This window comes from Pteropus vampyrus, unplaced genomic scaffold (assembly GCF_000151845.1).
Source record: "Pteropus vampyrus isolate Shadow unplaced genomic scaffold, Pvam_2.0 Scaffold15, whole genome shotgun sequence".
Lineage (NCBI taxonomy): Eukaryota > Metazoa > Chordata > Mammalia > Chiroptera > Pteropodidae > Pteropus > Pteropus vampyrus.
The window spans coordinates 14,193,635-14,216,544 of NW_011888796.1; the positions used below are offsets into that span (position 1 = coordinate 14,193,635).

Genomic DNA, 22,910 nt, shown 5'->3' on the forward strand with positions numbered 1-22,910 from the left:
GGTGGCATGGCTGTAGACTGGATTGTGCTTTTAGTATCAAGTCTAAGCACTCTTGGCCTAGTCTTAGATCCCAAAGATTTTCTCCTGTATATCTTTTTAAACAGTTTTGTAGTTTTATGTTTTGTATTTATGTGTAATCCATTTGAGTCAATTCTTACATATGGTATGAAGTTTAGGTCAAGGTTTATTTATTTATTTTTTTGCCTATGGATGTCCAGTTGTACCAGTACCCTTTGTTGAAAAGGCCATTTCCTCCATTGAGTTACTTTTGCACTTTTGTCTCACATTAGTTAAGCATTTGTATGAGTCTATTTCTACGTTCTCTGTGCAGTTTCATTGATCTATGCATCTTTCCTCCACTAATAGCACACTGCCTTCATAATGTAGCTTATTTACTGAACACTTAACTGTGTGCTTTGTTGTACAGACACTGCTACAGATGTTTGTGAGCAAAACAAAGATTGCTGTTTTGCGTGCGCCTTCCATTCTTGTGGAATAAGAAAGATGATAAGCAAAAAATATAATATAGTAAATTTGACGGTTAAATGACGCCAGAAAAAGTAGAATAGTGTAAGTGAAATCTGGGGAGACATAGATAGCAGTTTGTAGTAAGAGAAAGAAGTTTCATTGAAATGATTGAGAAGAGACTTGAAAAGGGTGGAGTAGTGAGCCAAGCAGATATCTGAAAGAAGAATGTTCTAGGGAGAATGAATAACCAGTGCCTGCCATGTTTGCAAGGAGGCCTGCATAGTTGGAATGGAGTAGACTGTAGGGATAGAAAAGTAGCAGCTTAGTTCAGAGAGAAATGGAGAGCTGCTCATCATAGGGCTTCATATCAGTTATCTCTTGTTAAAGCAACAAGGAAAAGCTCGTACTGAGCTCAGCTTATCATTAAACTATAGACTTGTAACTAAATCTTGTTTTAAGCTATGAGTTTGGGGACTAAAAATACACAGCCAACGTTTCCCCTCCCCCCCAAATAACGTATGGTAAACAACTTTTTTTAAAAGATAGAGTTCTATGAATTTAAATGTATGTATAGATGCATGTCATGCCAGCACAATTAGTTTATAGAACGTTTCCATCATCCACCAAATGCCCTCCTTACTGTTTCTTTGTAGTCAACCCCTACCCTCAACTCTAATTCCTGCCAACTACAATTTTCTGTCCAAGTAGTTTTGCCTTTGCAGTAATTTTGTATTAATGAACTTAAACAATTCATAGCCATTTGAGACTAGCTCCTTTTACTCAGCATAATATAATGCCTTTGAGATTCATCCATGTTGTTGCATGTATCAATAATCAGTTCCTTTTTATTACTGGGTAGATTCTATTATATGGTTATACACTAGTTTATTCTCTTCAAGATGACGTGTTTCCACTTTTGGGCAGTTATGAATACAGCCACTATAAACATCCACATGCAGGTTTTTGTGTGAAGAAGAATTTTCATTTCTCTAGGTTTAATACTTGGGAATAGAATTGCTGCATCATATGGAAAGCATATGTTTGACTTTATAAGACACTGCTGAACTGTTTTCCAGAGTGGTTATAACATTTTGCATTCCCACCAGCAGCGTATGAGAGTTCCAGTTGCTCTAAATCCTCACCAAAACTTGTATTCTTAGAGTTGTTTTTTCTTTTTTTGGCCATTTGCATAGATATGTACTATCATTTCATGTAGTTTTAATTTGCATTTTCCTGATCGTTAATATGATATTGAGCATTTTTTAATGTGCTCATTTACTATCTATGTATCTTTTTTGGTGAAGTGCCTATTTAAATCTTACGCCCATTTTTTAAAAAATTCAGTTTTCTTAATGTTGAATTTTGAGAGTTCTTTATGTATTCTAAAGTCTTTTGTCTGTCATGTGATTTGCAAATATTTTCTCCCAGTCTATAGCTTGATTTTCTTTCTCTTAACATTGTCTTTCACAGAACAAATGTTTTTAATTCATATGAAGTTGTTTGTCAATACTTTTATGGGCTACACTTTCAGTATCTTGGTTAAGAACTGTTTGCCTAACAAAAGGTCACAAGAATTTATCTTACTTCTTCTTTCTTTCCTTTTTTTTTTTTTTTTTAAAGCCTACAGCACCTGGTATTCCTGGGTGGTCTCCCATCCAAGTACTAACCAGCCCTGACTCTGCTTAGCTTCCAAGATCAGACGAGATTGGGCGCATTCAGGGTGGCATGGCCGTAGACTTACTTTTTCTTTTAAAAATTTTATAGTTTTATGTTTTACATGTGATACATGATCCAGCTTGAGTTCATTTTTATATAAGGTGGGAAGTATAAGTTGTGAGTAATTTTTTTACATACGGATGTCCAGTTGTTCCAGTATCATTTGTTGATAAAACTGTCTTTTCTCCATTGAGTTGCTTTTTCACCGTTGTCAAAAAATCAGTTAACCATATGTGTGTAGGTGTATTTCTCAATTCTCTATTCTATTGATCTGTTTGTCCTTTTGACAATATGACACTGTCTTGATTTTATATCTTTATAGTAGGTCTTAAAATCACGTAGCATGAGTCCTCCAACTTTGTTCTTATTTAATTTGTTTTGGCTTTTCTGGTTCTTTTGCCTTTTCATGTACATTATAGAATTTGCTTGTCTATATCTACATAAAACTTTGATGGCATTTGATTGGAATTACCTTAAACCTAAAAATCATTTCAGGAAGAATTGACATCTTAACTATTTTGAATCTTCCAATCCATAAACATAGTAGGGCATCTTTCATTTTTTTTCATCGATGTTTTATAGTTTTCAGCATACAGATCTTGCATGTATTTTGTTAGACTTATTTGTAAATGTTTGATTATTTTGGAACCATTAAAAGTGGTATAAGTAGTTAAATGTTTTCAATTGTTGTTAGTATATAGATACTGAATTTTTGTATGTTAACCTTATACCCTGCCACCTTGATAAATGTACTTAGTAGTACTAGGATACAGCCAGCCTATTTTTAAGAAATTGTAAACTGGGAATAGTTTTGCAAATTCATTTTTGCTGTTTTAGAAGAAATGTCAAATCTTAAATCTTGAATGAGGTGAAATTTTCTTTTCCTCACTTTTCTTTTAGCAGTATACCTACTTAAGTAGCTTTACTGGTAGTTAAATGTATGGCCTGATGATGGAGGCCTCAACCAAAAACCCTAATTTTAAAGAGAGAGACTACTTTTTCCCTCTTTTTGTAATTAAACAATAGTAATACTAGCTAGTTTTATGACATTTTATTTATAATGATAAAATCATGAATTTTAACAAGAGTATGATCAGGATAGTTAATTTTATAACTGTTTCTCAAATAGCATTATTTTAGTTTTGAATAATTGTTCTGTTTCTCTTTTTCTCCTCAGGTATTGGAAGAGTTGCTGCTACATCTTTAGGAAATTTAACCAGCCATGGTTCTGAAGATTTACCCCTTCCTCCTGGCTGGTCTGTGGACTGGACAATGAGAGGGAGAAAATATTATATAGATCACAACACAAATACAACTCATTGGAGCCATCCTCTTGAGCGAGAAGGACTTCCTCCAGGATGGGAACGAGTTGAGTCATCAGAATTTGGAACCTATTATGTAGACCACACAAATAAGAAGGCTCAATATCGGCATCCCTGTGCTCCTAGGTATAGACTTTTTTTTTCAACTTTTTGTTTTGAGATTATCCGATGTTAGATTTTGAGCTCATATTTTCATCAAAGAGAAAGGCATCCTGAAGTTTGATATTTGAGAGCTGTATTTTTCAAAATTTATGATACTTTTCTCTGGACTTATATTTAGTAATGGATCACTTTATAATTTAAAAAAAAAAATCTCTCTTTAAACAACCTCAAAAACAGGGTAGTATTCTTATGATCAGTTTTTGCTTTAATGTGCCAGGATGTTTCCGTTATAGATACCTAAATATTGAAATAAATAAAACACCTGTCTCTTTACATTTAAATTCCTATAAGTAACATAGACCTACCTCCTAAAATGTCAAAATATACTTTCGAATTGTAACATCTTGGTGTTTTTATTCAATTTCAGACATTTTATGTTCTATTTCTTACTGTTGCCAGGCAAGAAAGTAAAAATTAGAACTGCACAAAACATCCCAGATCTGTTTAATAAATGTAGCTAGTGATCCTTTGAGTTACTTTGATTGATGCTGGGCTTATCAATAGATTTCACTTACAGCCAGACTTCTAGCCCCCTGGATACTGTAGCTAATTGTCACATGTGGCTATTGAGCACTTGAAATGTGATTAATCCAAATTGAGATGTGCTGTAAATGTGAAATAAACACTGGATTTCAAAGTTCATAAAAAATCTAGTAGTTTAGTAATGAAGTTGCAAATGTTTACAGCTAACTACATTTGAGATTTCAAGAACTGAACCATAAGATTAAAAATGGATAGAATATTATCAGCATGTTAATTGATCTTTATTATCATCTAACATAATACAAATCTTTGGTTATAGTAGACATTGGCATTTTTAATCATTAAAATCATTATAAAAATACATTATAATATCACCTATTGTATTGTTTTAATCATTTTATATATTTGGATTAATTCAACTTTGAAAAGCAGTTTTTTTCCAGTGATTCCATTTAGTGACAGTGTTTATTGAAAAATTGAGGTTGTCATCCCTACAAAAGAACCAAACCAACTGCTCTGCCTATGGTGGGCTCTGGCCCCTTCACCTATTCTGTACCATCTCAGGCAAGCCAATGCCTCCTTGGCCTCCATTTTCAGGACTGTGACATGAGGATAATTCAGAATCCCCCTCCCCATCAAGTCATGATCCCCACTCCAGAACAAGAATGAGTCTCACTTATTACTGCTGGGTCCCCAGCACCCAACACAGAGTTGGGCACATAGTGAGAACATAGCAGATGTTTTTCGAATGAATGAATGATGGGGGTAAAATGTGTCTACAGAGGTGGCAGAAGACTTTGTAGTCTAGACAACCAGATTTGAGAGTATGTTGAGCTTGCTTTTCTGTTCATCATCATTAACCCTACATTATTACAGAATTTTTATAGTTTACAAAGCATTTTCATAATTTGTTTTCTCAGCAAATCTGTAGACATTAAACGAGAAAATAAACACCTTCTTTAAATTCATATAGTTAGGTAGTATTAATATCTGTTTTGATTTTCTGTATTATGTTAATCCATATACAGAACTCTTGATTTATATTAGCTCATTTAATCCTGAGAACAGTCATCTTTGGTATGAATTTATTCCATTTTACAAATAAGGTAGCTGAGGCTTAGAGAAGTAAAGCAGTTTTGCCTACATTCATACAATTTCTAAGTGGCCAAACTGAGGTTAAAACCCCCCAGGCATAATCTTCAAAACCTCAGTTTCTCCCTACCTCTAATTGTGCTATCAAGGAATATTTTACTTTGCACCTACTTATTATGAAAGAAGAATTGAAGATAAAATTCAATGCCATTTGCACTTTGATTTTTAAATCGTTAACCACAGTCTAATACTTATTTTAATTCCAGTTTAGTATTGCAATGACCTTTTATGATACACACAGAAATCTTAATGTGGAAGGCAGGCCCTTCCTGTTTTGCTTCCAAGACTGGAATAGACCATTTTGGCCTCCTAGAATTCAGTCTTTAGCCTTCAGGTGGTTCAGTGCTCTCCTTACCATTTTCCCATATAACGGCCCCTTCCTGCTTTGCTATTCTCTCCCTCCCCCACGCCCCAACAGATACACGCTATTAGAGTTAATTAGAGCATGGTTTTTTTTTTTTTTTTAAGTCTGGTTTAAAATAGGTTCTGATCACTTCTAATCACATATACTCTCTTAAGGTGGTAAAAACAAAAAGGAAATACTACAATTAAAATTAATGTGGATATTTCAAGCACAATCATTCCTACTATTACATATTCTAAACCCCCTTTTCAGCCTTAAGGAGGAAGAAAATATCCATTGTCATTTTGAGAGAAACTCAATCTTTCCAACATAAATTTACAAGTAATTGCTAGTAAATACTAGAATTTGTGGTTCTAGTTTTAAGCCTCTGTATAAAGGTTACAGCTTAGCTCCAACTTTTTTATAGCCTCCTTTGAAGTCATCCTTGAAAAGAATAAATACCAGCCAGAAGAAATCTCTTAAAAATATGTAAAGATTTAGCTTAAGTTTATATTCATCACTAGTGACCTACTAATTTCCAAGAGAAAGTAGATTTTAATTCCCCTACAGTATGATTTAAAAAATAAAAGCTAGACTTTTATGGTTTTTTAGGTGGTAGAAGGAATTAAGGCTGGGCAAGCTTTTATTTTTTAAATCATTTTACAGTATGATTTAAAAAATAAAAGCTAGACCTTTATGGTTTTTTAGGTGGTAGAAGGAATTAAGGTTGGAAAATGCTTAAATATTATTTGTTCTTTATAATTTCTTGTTTAGATTTAGGGCCTTTATCCTAATGAATGTTGGTTCTTTCTTCTTAGTGTACCTCGGTATGATCAACCTCCTCCTGTCACATACCAGCCACAGCAAGCTGAGAGAAATCAGTCCCTTCTGGTACCTGCAAATCCGTATCATACTGCAGAAATTCCTGACTGGCTTCAGGTTTATGCTCGAGCTCCTGTGAAGTAAGTGAATTTACAGTACAAATTTTAGTTGAGTGTTGAGTGGAAAACTGAATGGAGTCTCTGGGCTGCTTCATCCATCCAGCACCATGTTTTTCTCTTAATAATATTGGGCTTCTAAAAAATATATATATTTTTCTAAATAATATTTTATTTGAAGAAAGGAAATCATAGCTTTTAAAGTTTGAAAATCATTGATTAGAAATATATTCTGTAAACATTTATTGAATCTTTACTTCATGTGCAGACATGTAACTATATTAGGGAAACAATAAGAAGCTTACATTCTCATAGGGGGAGAATGAGTTGTAAATCAATGATACAACGCCTTGTGATAAAAATGAGGACCTAGGTTCAGGATGAAACAAGGCAGGACAGAACGGTGTTGAGGAAATTGTACAGGTATTATCTGCAACTTCTGGGATAAGATGACCTATATTTACTGATACGTTTTAGCTGTGTGACCCTGGGCAGGTTGTTTAACTTAGTTTTGTCTTCTGTAAATTGGGGGTTATAATAATACCTACTCTTAAGGTTATTAAGAATTCAATAAAATAATGCATCTAAAGTATTTATCACAGTGCTTTGCATATTGACAGAGCTTAGTACATGATTATTGTTATTGGGGATGGAAGTATAGAATAGTGGTTAAGATCGTTTCAGGAAGGAAACTGAGTGTGATCTTTGGCTCTGTCACCTACCTACTGAATAACCTTGTGCAAGTTACTGAATTTAGACATTGTGTTTTTCCTCTCTTGAAACATGGAGATAATAATCTTACCTGCCTTTCTTGGTGTGATGAGACTTAAAAGTGATCATGCATTTTAAAGCATATGGCGCTGTCGCTGCCATGTATAAGCCCTTAGTAATGGTTTCTTATTATCACAAGGAGAGCAAGATAAGCTGCACCTGAGAGGAAAATACATGCAATAGTTTTTAACCCATTTCCCTCAATAATACAGGCCGGCGGTACTTGTGGCTGCAGCATTTTACCTCACTATAACTCACGGATTATAGTCCTAACCTTATTCCCAGAGTATGCCACAAAATATCTCACTTTTATACTCACTCTAGTATATCGATAATCCTCGGAAACAAATGACATCGTTCTATTTATAGCATCGTTTTTAGTAGCGGTATTCCCATTTACAAAGCAGTAATTCTCGATCTCGCTGAAAATGTCAAATCCTAGAAAATGTAGCATTCCTATGCATGATGTTCACATCGTTACTTCGTTCTTGAATAGTTGTTAGCTGAAGATTCATTTAATGAATCCGATTTATGTATACATTTCTGTTACATTAGGATTGGAGACAAGTTCTGTTTAGAAATAACTCCAAGAATAGTTTTTATTTTTATTTTCACACTGAAAACTTGTCTCATTTGCTTCAGCCTCGAAGAGCGTGTGTTTATGTAAAATTAATGCTGGCAACGTGCTGCATTTTTTTTTTCTAAATGGGAAAAGGGTTAAAGATGGTTATAAGTTTGCCAGTCCCCCAGAGCCCCAGAGCACTGTGGTGTGGATTCTATTTTATTCCTGTGGCTTGGTGATCTGCAGTGTCCTTGACCTAGCTCTGCATGTAGGTGGCAAGAAAGAGTGGGCATACTTTTATAGGGGGCAGGTATAGGGGACTGGAGCTGAGAAAAGCAGCACTTTTGGCTTCTAAGACAGCATCCACTGGGGTATGAACACATTTTTTGGTAGCATTACAGAGTTGCTGTTGGCATAGGTGGGTTATTTGTAAGTAGTGTTTGAATAGAATACTGCCCTAGGAAAAACAGCAGAAGAGATGCTATAAGCATAGGCTACTGGAGTGGTTTACAGCTTATTTTCTGAATGCTTTACCTGTATACTTAGAGCATAGTGACTAAAAGTTAAACTTGGGGGAAGCAGATTATTTGGCTAGTTAAGGGAAGAATGGAAATTTTTTTTTTTTTTTTTTTAAAGAAAAGCAGGCATATTGGAATGTATTATAGGCAAAAGAGAAGTAACTGTATAGAAACAGCAGGGGCAAGAATTTGGAATGGGAATTGGTGCATTGCATACTTCTCATCTGTGGTCTTTCTTATAGTGCTTTTTCTTCCCAAAGGATTTTTTCTAATTATTCTGGTTTTGTTGCTTCTATCACATTCTGTTCTTGATGCTAAATGCTGTGATTGGGAAGTGAGAAAATTATCTGTAGCTTTTTCTCTTCCTTTTTTAAAAAACTTGAATGCTTATACAGAATATCACTAGTGTGATATTTGCCAATTTATTCTTCTGTTTTTCTTTATTAGAGTGTACACAGGTGATAAATGAGCTTTAATATTCTTCTAGTTTACCCCCTGGCATAAATTTAAGCATCTTGAGTCAGTAGACATCGCTGAAATGCTCCTTAGCTGTGGAATTTAGACTCTGGAAGATTAAGATTTTTTCGTTAGGAATTATGAATTTGTTTCAAGCAATAAGTAAAATCTTAAGCTACATGAATGGCTTAACATGAGGTTCTAGAATATACCTTACAGCTGTTTCTTTGTGGAGTCTAATTGAGTATATTTCTTGCAGTATTTCCCCAATTTATGTTGGCAAGTGGTTGCAGTTTCCCACTGAAGAGAATATAAAGCTATCAAGTATAGCTATTAGTATATTTGCAGCACTCATTCAGTAATTAAATGAGTAAAATTGAGATCCAACAAAATAGGTTTACCCTATAGTTTTGCGTATTGTGCTCCTGATATTTCTGGTACATATACCAAAGTTATACAGAAATATACATCAGTATGCCAAGCAGAGTATGTGGCCCATACTGGCTGCTCAGTATTTGTTTACTGTTTCCTTTTCTTAAAAACCTTTTAAAATTTATATTAGACAAGTGATCCTTTTGGAATAAGACGATAAATGAATTATCAAACAAAGGACCCTTGGTTAAGATAAATAATCATTAAAAATAAATTTACTAGAATTTATAATCAAAGCTTCTTACTATGTCTTCTCTGCAATAGGATTTGAGAAGAATAACTTCAATATCATATAGATGTATACCTTGCTCTAGTTCAGGTACTATGTCTAGTCTTAGTAGATAGTAACATTCAAAACTATTACTTTGAAGCATCTTGGTCCATAGTTCTCTGTCTTTTTGATCTTTTAGTTACTAAACAATTTTGCAACAGATATATAGCCTTAGTTTTTTCAGCTGCAAAATGAGAAAATTGGATTAGAGTGCTGTCTTCAGGTGTCTTTCAGTTCAAAGAGTAAATTACTGCTTTAGTAGTTTGTGGCATACTCAGTATGTGATCTCTCTACCATTGAAGAAGGCCTTCTCAGATACATCTATGATTTTATATGGGTCTTTTCCCACATTGTGGAGTCTTCTACACTCCACTTTTTCTCATTTTGAAAAGAGCTTTTTCTTTCCTTTCTGCTTTTTTTTTAATACTGTATACCCAGCCTCAGAAAAGCTCAACCCATGAATGATGGTTCCTCTTCATTCCTCTTTCTGTTTAGTTCCTTGTTTGCTGTAAGGAACAGCATTCCTCAAAAAGCTCTATCAACACTAATAACACAAATGACCTTGCCCATTTTTATGTATTGTTTGCAGGTATGATGCGGTCTAAAGTATTAAGTTCCTGACAGTTAACTTTGGATGTACTTATGAATAGCATACAATGTATCTTCCGAAATTATAGAACCACAGTGGTTTGAAATCTTTTTTTATTGTTGTCTAGAGTTAATATTAGAATAATTGATGCTTAAAAGAAATGGGTATTTTTTTAACTTAAATTGAAAGTAATATTAGCAGTTTTCTCCTTTCCCTAAAAAATAATATATTTAAACAGCACTTAATAACTCAATCATTTTTAATTATAACTTGATATTTATAAAAATAGACCAGTTTATTGCTATAAATACATATTTATATGTGTGTTCTGAACATTCGTATGATTGTGTTTTAAAACAGATATGACCACATTCTGAAGTGGGAACTCTTCCAGCTAGCTGACCTGGATACATACCAGGGAATGCTGAAGTTGCTTTTCATGAAAGAACTGGAACAGATTGTCAAAATGTATGAAGCATACAGACAGGCTCTTCTCACAGAGTTGGAAAACCGCAAGCAGAGGCAACAGTGGTATGCCCAGCAACATGGCAAGAATTTTTAATTTTTAAAAAATAAAATTTAAGTTTTATAAGGGCTTTAAAATATTTTCACAGAAAAAGGCCGCAAACAAGTTCTTTGGTTAATAAAGGCAGCTTACTTTTTGGAAATAATAAAATTCTAATTTTACATGTATTTTGTTATCAAAAATACTCTTATTGAGCAAAAAAAAAATGAGTATCATTTTAAGAGCCATCATGGCAAACACTTTTAGATGCTGCATGTTAGGAACTGCTTTGAATATTCTCAGTGGAGACAAATGCAGCAATTTCCTATTTAATAACCAGATATTAAAATAGGAAATGATCACTTGGTAAACTCTTACAATAGCAGTACCTTTCTTTAAAAAACAGAATGAGAGATAACCTATGCAGTATTTAAGAAAAGATGTTTACTGCTTTAGTGTGGAACATTGTCTGGAATCAGATGGTTTAAATTTTTACTATTGTGTATAGTTCAAAACATAAAATAAGATTTGGGACCTTATTTGTGATAATTTTTTATATATAATTTATGGGGTTCCCTTCTCCCCCAAAATGTAAAGAACCCTTTAAAATGTGTTGAGAAAGTATTTTATGGTATGAAAGGGTGAAAGGCCTGTAATCTTTCAAGAATAAATTTAGGCATAAGGCACAGCACTCAGAGTTGCTAACCTTACACCCTTACATTCAGCCAGAGCTCTTACAGCATGTACGATCATGGCTATATTGAGACAGTAGAGGGTTCATGACAGCATAGCATGCTGCCGTCCTAACAAACTGGGTTGAGCTGCCAAAAATGACAATCAGGGATTCATTAAGACATCTTGCCAATAAATTGATTTTACATATCTTTTATCGTATAGGAGTTTGTCCCAGAATTGTAAAACCCAGTATTTCCATCCCAATTTTTTTCCTTTTGGTTTTATGGTTATTAAGACATTGTTCATAATTGGTATAGTACATTTGATTGCAGACAAATCTTTGGCATTTCTAGCCTATAAATCTCTAGAATTCTGTGAACTTCAACATTAGTTGAAGTAGCTCTTTAGTTATATTTACATGTCTTGTAAATATGTAAATACACTTTTAGTTTAGGTAATCTTCCAGAATACAAAGCACTCCCAGTTAGATAACGGCGAATTTGCATTGTTGATAAAATGTTGGAAATCTTAAATGTTTGATTTTATACAATAAGCTTATTAAATATATTTTTGTGGAAACTAAATGTGTCGTGTTTGAGTCCATGTTTTATACATAGTGCTATCAATACTCTATTTTTCCATTCAGAAGATACATAGGCAAAGGAAGCAGTATAATAAAAGGGGTACTGAAAAATGAAAATAAGCTAGTAGAATTTTATCAGAGAGGAAAGTTATTTTGCAAGATATATGATCAAACTTTTCTAAGATTTAAGGTTTACATATTTTATGAACTCATATACTCTTCTATCTTAATTATTCTTTTCTGTTACTAGTTATTTTATATGACTGTAAGGTATAGCTATTTCTAAGAAAGTTAGAAATAACTGTTTTAGAGTTCCCAAACAAGAAGCATTACTTTTCTTTTTTCATTACCACACTTTTTTTTCTCTTAAAGGTATGCTCAGTGAAATTCCACTTGAGATTTTAGTAATTAGAAATACAATATAGATTCACTGGTTTAAGATGACTGGAAGGTACCTAGAAGGGATTAACATACATTTTTTAAAATGGAAACCAAAATTTGTAATGGGGGTGGGCATTAAAGAAAATGGATTTTGAATTAAAAAAAAAATAACCTTTATCACTTATATATCAATATCTCCCAAACAGTTCCAAATTCAGTAAGCATTTGTCTTTAATCATAGGAACCAGAGTAAACTTTTAATAGTTTACATGTTAAAAGAATAAACCTATGAATGATACATTTCTTTGTGTACCAAATGAGAAAATATACAATGCGATGAAACTCAAATACATATACAAAGTGATTTTTTTGTGCATTTTTGATTGAGGTTTATATTCTATATTAAATCATAATATAAAAGAAGCAATATATAGTTTTTGATAAAGCAACTGAAAAACTCTTGACTATCTTTAAAAATAAGAGCTCATGGTATATGTGAGATGATATAGATTGAATCAAGCCTGTTGAGTTATGATGCTATACTTTAACAAACGACTGTGAAATAATTTTAAAATTCTTCTGTAGAAATTAAATGAGCATATCCAACATGGAGTAATATTACTACATGGTTTAATTATAACCCAGTAGTAGAATTTAGTAAATTCAAGCAGAACACATGTACTGTCATCATAAATAGACAAATACTTTAAATTATAACAGCATATTTGAAGGACAAAGTCAGGAAACTGTACATGTTAACAAAATGATATAACCATGCATACACATACATCTTAAACACCGAAGTAAAAGAACTAAACCCTTTAGCAGTCTTCAGAAGTGTTTGGTATTTTACTCTGTTCTGATGGAAGCACTTTGAATGTTTGCATGGAAACATAAAACAATATTTAACTGACGGTCATGCACCTGTATTTTTTAAAATCTGGATTAAATTTTCTTCTTTTCTGATTGTTCAGTAGATTCTGACTTTGGTGCAGGAAAAGCTTGATGATACAGATGTCTGTGGGTTGCTGCTGCACTGTAAAGCTTGTATAAAGCCTAGAAATGCAAGAATCCAGATTATGAAACATTTTACTAAACACGTGTAAAATTTTTCCTTTTAGTATAATTAGTTTATAGTATGATATAAAATTTAGCATGCTAAATTTGGAATTTATATCATTATATAGCATATAAATGAAGAACTAACATCTTAGAACTCAAAAATATTTTCAACTTTCCAGTGTGTATTACTACTTTTGTGGATTGATCTTTGTGGTAGACATTTTATTCTCAGACCACATTTCCTTTTACCTTGCACACCTCTTGGAGCAGAGCTTCCTAACCACTAAGCTCCAGGACTGTGTTGAGAACACATATTGTGAATATTACCAGTTTTAAAGGAATTACAGGAGCTCGTAACTTTTGACACCAATAGCTACTTTATTATACATAGTTAGACTACTTGTTATCAGGTCTTCATAGGTTTTTCAGAATGAGACCACTTTTATTCTCCATTATTTCCTGATATGGTCATGCAAATGAGTACATATGTTGTCCCGTCACACTGGGGATCCCTCACTTAAATATTCTCTTACCTTATTTCCATTAATTAGTTCATATCTTGCAAAACCTTATTCAGAAACATTACCTCAGAAAGCCTTTCCTCATTAAAACTCCCTCGTTCTTTGTGTCTGAATCATAGAAATTTTTACATACTGCTTTGTATTAGTGTTCATAAATATTTTCATGTTCTTTTTTCCTCCCTTAGCTAATGTCTAAGATTCATTCCCTTCTCTGACGTTCACAAAATGAACACTTAGTTAAGACCAACTTAGGTAATTCTGGAGTCTGTAAAAAGTCTGAATATTTTTAAAAGCTGGATATTCTTTAAATAGTAATTGATTCTCAGGAAATACCATAAATTTTCATCTTTTTGAGTCCATATGGCTCTCTTGATTTTCTTAAGTTTGGTACCACCATTTCTATGAATGCATATTGGTGTAACATGGTATTATCTTAGTTCTATTTATATTCTGATTCTAACATTCAGTTTAACACTGTTCTTTTAAAATCTTGGATATTTTCTAATGTTTGATTTGCAAAGTTGAAATTTGTTTTTACTTTAGTGAATTTGTTTTACTGAATTTTACATAAAGCAATTCCTTATTAACTTGTAAATATTAAATGTATCATAGTATTCTATTAGAAGACATAATCCAGTTACATGTAACAGCAGACACTGAAGAAAAAATTATGTTCTTCAAGATCAGTTCTGCTTCCTGAGGACAATGGCCTAAATTACCTCCAGAGATAATTTTTCTTATGTAACAAATGCTTCCTTCCTGGAAGCTCAGATTGTTTCCTCAGATACAGAGATCCGCACATGTGGAAAGTGATAGAATGGTAAGAGAAATGAATACCAATTTACAGGTCATGTCTGAAGCATGCCCAGAAAGTTACACTGCATACTGGACTGGATCCCCTAAGTGTACAGGTAACTGTTACTCAAAAGCCCAAGTTAAAAACAACTTTGAAAGGTTTTAGTGTCATTTAAATACTCTCCAGTAGTTATGTTTTCACAAGGTTTATAACTACTTGTTTCACTCTTCAGTAGAGCAAAATGCACAATGTTAGAGCTTAAGAATTTTGAATTTTTCTACACATTTAGGAAACAATAGATAAAATATTCGTGATATTCAGTTCTTGTGTTTCATATTCAGATCAAATCACATGATGTCTGGAATAAAATATTTTAAAAATCATTAAAAATTCACAATTAAAATCGTAAATGCTAGGAGAGCACAGGCACAGTAGTCACTAAAGATTTTCTAATCTACATTTATACAACCTTTAATGGCTGGTCGGCTTATAAAATAATATAATGTTTATAAATAAGAATATAATGTTTATGAATGTTTATAAATATAATGTTTATAAAATAAGAATATAATGTTTATAAAAATAATGTTTATAAATAGAATTCTTAATTTAAAAAATTTAACTTACCTCATTTGTACTTCCCTGTGGCAAAGGCAATTTAAAAGGGAGAAAAGAAACGTATATATCCTGCTTCAGTAATGGCATTATGATATTCAGCTTTGTTTACAATATTAATTTGTGCGCATTTAAGAACCAGTACTCCTATAGATATTTTTTCTGTTTAGATTACATATTTTATATGAACATTTTGAAGAGCCCAACTATATATCCCTTATAGGTTTCAGCATCATATTCTAGGAGAGCTTTGGGATTTACCTCAAGTAACCCTCCTTAAATCTTTTGAGGTTGAGGGGCTGTTTGAGACAGTAGCTCAAAGGATCCAATTTTTAATTCATTTGTTTCCTATAGTGCTACCATTAGTTTATCTCAAAGGCACATGGTAAATCGATTTACCATTACAATTATGTTTTAAAGAGAATTGTAGCTATTATTTGATACCTCAGACCATAATGTTCAAAAGTCTTAACTCCAAAATTTTGTGAAGAATCTCAACTTTAACTTCACGAAATTCCCCGAAATTTTCATAAGGTAACTGAAGACACTTCTAGAATGACATAGGTAATTATCGGTCTAGGTGTGTTTCTACTTGTCTCCCATGTCCATAATCAATTATTTGAACAGTGGACCATGGTGACCCTGACTCCCTAGGTTATAGTTAATTGGACCATAAAGTACAGCTGACCCATGTGCAGCTGATCTAGAAACTGACCTGGACTCATGGCCTGATGTAAATGTCTGGTTCAAATAGAGATAATCTGAAGCAATCAGATACTGCTTTTAGGAGTTTATACTAAAAGAGACAATGATACAACGACTTATGATACCAGTTTGTATATGCTACCCCAAACCAATGCTAGTCAGATGATAGGTTATAAGTATTAAGTCAGGTTAACATATAATCGAGTTACAATCAGCTAAATAAAAACTGTTGTTTCTTACACTTAACGGCTTTAACTTTTAGGATAAGAAAAAGTAAAAACACTGCCTAATCCATGTATTTTGAAAAATATTGAAATGTTAACTGGAAAAGAGTTGTGCAGGACTTCATATACCGTTTTACAGTTAGTTGTATCTGGCCATCTTGACGGATTCTGAAGTTCTCGAAAACTGGGCCCCAAATATGTTCATTTGTATATTTCTAAACATCTACATAGTGTCTGGTACATAGATGGCATTCAAATGTGTGCTGAATTTAGTTGGAGAGAATTAAAAGTGTTCCTACCTGGTCCCACAAGGCTGCAGCCACCTGGTCTATTACAGCTCCCAGCTCTCGATATTCTCCGGAGTACCGGATATATGCCCAGGTGCACAGGGTGATAAGGGTCAGTCCCATTATCATATTACATAGGCTAGCTATGATGTCCAAACCAATGAATCCTGTCACACCAGCAATCACATATGTGATAAAGATGACCACAAACAGTGTGGCTGGAGTACGAGCTGCATGGAAGATGTTTTTGCTATCGTTGTGCTTGATATACTGGATGTAAAGTTCATCTATTTCAGTCTCCAACTGCTGCAGGTAACGCCGGCTAAATTCCTCCCCACCCATCTTCTTCACCCCTCGGAATAGCTTCACAGATTCTTCCTTAAGCTCCAGATGTTTAGTTTGAAGGTCATTAGGGGCCAGAAATGGTTTGTCACCACCACAAATCTGTATCAGATGGAGAAGTATTATTTTTGCAGTGCAAAGGAAAATTAGGAACTGTATCAAAATTTTTCACTTAGCTAAATTTGTTAGCATACATTGATAATCAGAAGGAACCTGCATATATCTTTTATCAACCCACATCTTTCCATAGTTCATATTTATCAATTTATCAGGCATGACTATAAATGGGACTGGTACTTTACAGTTGACTTACATAAAGTCATTCTTAATTTTTATTTTCTTTTTGACACGAGAAAGAATATCCCAACAATTCAAGTTCCTCAAGGCGAAAAGGCATGACACAAAGTGAACTGCAAACTGAGTTCATTTACAGAATGAATCCAAATTCAAGAAAGCTAGTCCACCTATGAAATTTTTTCTAACTGCACTGAAGTAAGTTTGACCAATGACGTTTAAAACAATAAGCGATGCTATAAAGCTCTAAAGTAAAATTGTTAAAAACATTTTCTTTGGCAGTTTCACTGATTTTTGTTTCAATGGAGCCCATTCAGTATTTTCTTCAAAAGACTAAATGGAAACTAAATGTTCCTGGACCACATTTTCATTTTTTTTTTTCAGAAGTTACAAGGGAATTCTCAGTTACTTATACCATTCGCTTCGGTTATTTAACTACATAAAGGATACTCTTATTCTAACTACCCTTTAGTTATGTCATAAACATCATTTCATATACTATATTTCCCTTGATTCTAACGGTCCATCAATTTTGAATGTAATTTTTATTTTGTAACATTTTCAGGGGGGAAAAAAGGTCCTATCACACATTAGTGGATATATATAATAATTATGAGATGCATCCTAATTAAATTGGCCTTTGAGATTTAATTTGTTTTTCCTAACATTTTTAAATTTAAGATAGAAATATTGGAATTGTGGAATGTAGGGAGGTATAGTGGAGAGGCAGCCTATGTTATGTTAGCCAATAGATCTTAAACTGGTGGGAAGATCTGGCAAAAATAAATAAAAAATGTGTCTACTAGAGATAACATTTAAAATATTTAAAGTTGTGCATACATAGTGTTTTTAAAATATTTTAGGAAGACAATAAATATAAATATGATATACACAGGCCGAGAAAGAAGTCAAAGCCACCTCTTTGCATATGTATACTACATAACTTAGAAGAAAAAAAGAATGAGTTCATGGAAGAAATACTGATTTTATTTAAAACATCATTTAAAATATTATTTCTTACCTCTTCCATTTTTTTGTTGTATGTATCCTTGGCAGTTGCCACGGCCGCTAAGTTATTAGCTTCTGCTGTGGCCTTTGGATAAAGTACAAAATATGATGTAAAATGGAATTCATGTTTATTAAAGTTCCACAGGCATTTCTCATTTTTGAGCATCATGTATAAGAAATGTGCGAGAACTCAGTCATCAAATAATTTGAAAATGTTGAAGTATTTCCACTACATTTTTAAAACTTAGTAAAACTAAAATTTCAAAATGTATAATACATATAAATTTACTCAATAAACTATAGTTCTAAAATGAATTTTCATTTGGAAGATTTTTCCTCTTAAAAATATTTTTAAGCCTCTTATCAAATGTGCGGGGGGAATCTATAAATCCAAACACATGTGAAATTTTATGTCTGTCCGTCCGTCCGTCCATCCATCCATCTATCCATCTATCTATCTATATATATAGATATGGGGGGAGAGAGAGAGAGAGAGAGAGAGATGGGGAGAGAGAGAGAGGGAGGGAGGGAGAGAGAATATGTCAGGTTTAGGGACTGCTACTGATAGAACAATGTATCACTGATAACAAGAAGGGAGTATTAAAGAACTTAAAGAAATGTTTAAATAATTGAGGAAAAAGCTAGTTTCTCCTTTGTAAGTGTTTATTTGGAGAAACCTTTTGTTTAAAACCTGGGCTTGCTTTTCTACTTGTTACATGTGTGAATCTAAATCATAGTATGAGTCTGTTTTCTAAACAATAATATAAGTGTATCTTAGCACAAGTGAGGCTGGTATACGTGTATGTGAAAATGTTTAGCTGAACACATAACACATAAATCATTCTGAACACATTCTGAACACATAAATCATTCTGTCCACTATTTTTATATGTCTAATTTCAGACAGCCAGATTGGAGCAGATCTTTTGCTTAGCACAGCATAAAGCTAAGGAAAGCTTAGTTTTAATAAGTTTTAAAATGTCATGCCTCCTGATTAATAAATACCTGTAACATGGATTTGGGATGTGGTAATTCTTCACCTTGATAGATCTTTATATAAGCCTAAAAAGCAAAAAAGAAAAAGACTCATGTTCAAGTAATTCCATTCACTATTTCTCTAATTCTGTTAAACTGTATTTTAAGATCTAAGGTCTTGACAGTTCAAAAATATAAGGTCTTGGCAGTTTCAGGAACTATCTACTTTTTCTTATACTTTAATTCCTCCTTAGTTCTTGCTCCCTCTTCCTGAAAAGCCCTTTTCATACATTTCCACTTGCCAATACTATTCTTCTTAAAGGCTATCTCACTTCCACCTCCTTTAAAACTTTCTCAGATCCCTCTGCTAGGAGTAACCTTTCTTTTTCAGTTACTCACAGAAATTTGTACCTGCTGATTTCATAAGCTTTATGGAACAGATCTGTGTAAGGGTCCCGAATCTCCTACTAAATTGTAAGCTTTTCCACAGCACTATGCACAGTAAGAAATTTTAGATAAATAATATGTCATTTATTGCTGAGAGTGATGAAGGTAAGTAATCTCATGGGAGGTATATGACTGCATTTTGAATATTTTAAAAATTGATATTTTAGTCCTTGGAGCATCAATACACAAATTAGATTGATAACTGAAATTCTCCACTATATATGTGGATTAGTTTTAAAAAAAAAGAAAAATGTTTTATTCAGTGCTACCTGAGGAAAACAGGTAAATGCAAATTTAAAGTAATTCCACTTCAAACTGGCTCTTGGTGTAGAAGGCGGAAAATGTGGAAGTATTTTCTGCAGTAGGAAGGCAATGTATAGCCCTTTGGAAATCTTCATAATGAAGGTATAATTCAGTATAGGTCATGACTGAGGACTATGTGGTATGGACCTTGGGAAACACCCACCCCCTCCAAAAAATAGACTCTTTCAACTTTTAGATACATCGAAATATATTTCCCTCAAGATAAAAGGGAAGAGTAAAGTTACCTCAAGGAGTTTTCCCAAAAAATAATTTCAGAAAGTAAGTTTTCTTGGGAATCTAGTAATTTTTTTATTTTTATAGAGTCCTCATACCTTCGTCCCCATATTATGGAGTCTATAATTTTTGTTGTAGTAACTGCCTTCCAAAACATGTCAAATCTAAGTACTCACAAATGCACTAGAAATGAGAGTGATACCTTGAAGTACTCCACCAGACCTCGGCAGGTGATTTTGTTCCCATTGATCTCTTTAATATCTAGGCTCTCAGGACTAAGTAGCCAAGGAATGAGTATTTTCAAGTTTTTGATGAATTCATCATCTATTTCTACAAGTGAAAGCAAATTCATCATTATTTTAAAAATCCTATCCAGTCTTCCATGCCGTACAATAAAACATCCTTTGATTTCCTCCATTTCTTCATCCGTGATAAAGCCATTATTCACTTTCCCATCAACTAAACTCCTGAAACCCACTTTTCCCAGGGTGAATGATCCGCATTGCCCATACTTCTACTGCTAGTCTTTCTAATCTCCACTTCAATTACACAGTTATCTTCTATATATAAAACAGCATTCTTTTTTTTCTATTTTTTTAAGGTGAGGCAATCCTTGGTTGACCTCACAGATTGCAAAGACCAACCTTGTCAGCTTACAATCCCTTATTTATTTATTTGTTTGTTTGTTTGTTTTTTAAGCCTATAGCAGCTGGTCTTCCTAGGTGGTCTCCCATCTAAGTACTAACCAGGCCCGACTCTGTTAACTTCCAAGATCAGAAGGGATTGGGCTTGTTCAGGGTAGCATGGCCGTAGACTAAAACCACTTTCTTGATATTAAATGTTAGACGAATAATCTACACCCCATTCACATAACCATTTCATGTATTCTGATGTAAGTCTTGTTTGTGGTTTCATATACATAGGCTCATAAATTGGGAAAAAGCCAGATATTTCCTGGCCGAAAAGATGTATTCAGAAAATGTATCCCCAAATTGTTCTGTGTTGGTGTGCTAACTTTGTGAAAGGTATACAGAACTCGGTATAAGTGTGGTAACTAGAACACGAGTTCAAAAAGATAGTGATGATGATGATGCTACCCCTAGTGGTGAAACTCAGCAACACAAAATAGCATGGCAAGAAAAGGCATGGAGGCCTAACAGTGAGCATATCAGAGGATGTCTGAATTATTTACCTATTATGTTTGTCACAAGTGATTACATATAACCTATGTTATAGTATTACAAATTTATCAAAGTAACACAGAAAATATATCATCAGTATTACAGATTTATCAAAGTAACACAGAAAATAATACTATTTTATAGTATTATAGATTTATCAAAGTAACACAGAAAATATATCAACGTGTATATGTTTAAAATATACACATTGATAATTCCTTAAATCAGTATTTCAAAACAAACCAAAAAACACACATAATACATGTAAAAAGTAAGATATGTCCAGAGACTTGATAGCTAAGTAAATGCAGTAACTGCCTACAATTTTTAAAAATCTGAATTTCAGCAGAGTCACTTGAGTTTACAGGCTTTGGGATTGGTGATTTCTGAGGTCTTAAGAATAAGGATGCAAATCTTATGATTGTGTTTGCACTTTCCCTGCTTGTTTTTATAGTCTCAATATACACTGAAATACTAGTTTACATAAGAATTCATGTTTCTCTTCTCTTGCTTGCTACTTTTATGACATGCATTAGCATGATGTTAGACATCTATCAGACTTATTTTGCTTCATGTTTTGTACAGCTTTGAAATTTCAGCGCCCAATGTTTATGTCTACTTGTATAGGAGATGGAAATGGAATTATGGAAGTATAAAATTGGAATGGAACAAGATACACTTTAATATCTAATGTAACAGTAATTGTGGTAATTATTAAAGTAACCTGCATATTTGGTTAAAAATGTGTCCTGAAGATGGCATTAGCCATGGTCTAACTTTCTTCTCAGAGACCAATGCCAGGCATTCCAATTTTAGATTCAGAAAATATGAACAATATATTCATAACATACACAAATGGTGAGCTCTTGCTAACAGTATTAGTTGAACACAGTAAATACATGACCCAGAACATCTGTAGACCATTCAGATCAATTTGTCGAAGTGTACTAATCAGTTCTGGCCCACTACAAGTGTCCGATTAATATGTGTGGGTGGTTGATCATTCAAGATAATGCCTTGTTTTCATCATTTCTTTCTACAAGAGTAAAACCTTGCCAGGAATTCAAGGGCTAGGCCAAAGTGGTTATCTGTCAAAAAAATCAAGAACATGATACATGCTTTAAAAGAACTCCACAGGGCAGATGTACTGGTATAGTGCTGCTCTGTAAATTAAACAAGGAAGATGCTTTCTTGGGATTACTTGACTCTGATAAATCACTAGCAACAGCTCTTTAAAAATAGTCACCTTGCGATGGTGCTTGGTTATGCTTTTTCAGGTCTTAACTGGAGCTGGTAAGGATGTAGCTCCACAATTTATGGTGTGGTTACTTGGTTGTTCTACTTGGGGCACTATCTCACTGAGCAACCTCATGAAAAAGGTAACTCCTTATAAATTTAAAGATTGGATTTGCTATGCTAGGGGAGGTATTCAGTAAGCACTTGGTAAGAACTAGCTGAATGTAGCATGAATGGATGTGATTCGGTACTTCTGATTCTTTTGATTTCCTATGTGAAAAGCAATTAAATTAATACCAATTAAATATGATCATAGTATTGTAAGTTTTAAATAACACTGGAAATAGTAAGAT

The 22,910-nt window shown here is 33.4% G+C and overlaps 2 protein-coding genes and 2 pseudogenes across 2 annotated transcripts in view; 1 reads left to right on the top strand and 3 right to left on the bottom strand.

Moving 5' to 3' along the window:
• SAV1 (salvador family WW domain containing protein 1) overlaps positions 1–11,947 on the top strand; it is a 21,604-nt gene extending 9,657 nt beyond the window's left edge. Inside the window, exons 2-4 of the mRNA XM_023527257.1 lie at positions 3,362–3,632; positions 6,465–6,608; positions 10,544–11,947. Of these exons, the coding sequence (XP_023383025.1) occupies positions 3,362–3,632; positions 6,465–6,608; positions 10,544–10,745 (617 nt within the window). The 3' untranslated portion in view covers positions 10,746–11,947. The remainder of the gene's footprint in view (positions 1–3,361; positions 3,633–6,464; positions 6,609–10,543) is intronic.
• Positions 2,087–2,205, bottom strand: LOC111735940 (annotated as a pseudogene).
• A 589-nt stretch (positions 11,948–12,536) lies between the features above and the next one.
• ATL1 (atlastin GTPase 1) overlaps positions 12,537–22,910 on the bottom strand; it is a 43,273-nt gene continuing 32,899 nt past the window's right edge. The window contains exons 10-15 of the mRNA XM_023526810.1: positions 20,343–20,470; positions 19,187–19,243; positions 18,195–18,266; positions 16,550–16,981; positions 15,334–15,348; positions 12,537–13,383 (exon numbers count right to left, since the gene is read on the bottom strand). Coding sequence (XP_023382578.1) covers positions 13,273–13,383; positions 15,334–15,348; positions 16,550–16,981; positions 18,195–18,266; positions 19,187–19,243; positions 20,343–20,470 — 815 coding nt within the window. The 3' untranslated portion in view covers positions 12,537–13,272. The remainder of the gene's footprint in view (positions 13,384–15,333; positions 15,349–16,549; positions 16,982–18,194; positions 18,267–19,186; positions 19,244–20,342; positions 20,471–22,910) is intronic.
• LOC111735886 lies at positions 20,838–20,955 on the bottom strand (annotated as a pseudogene).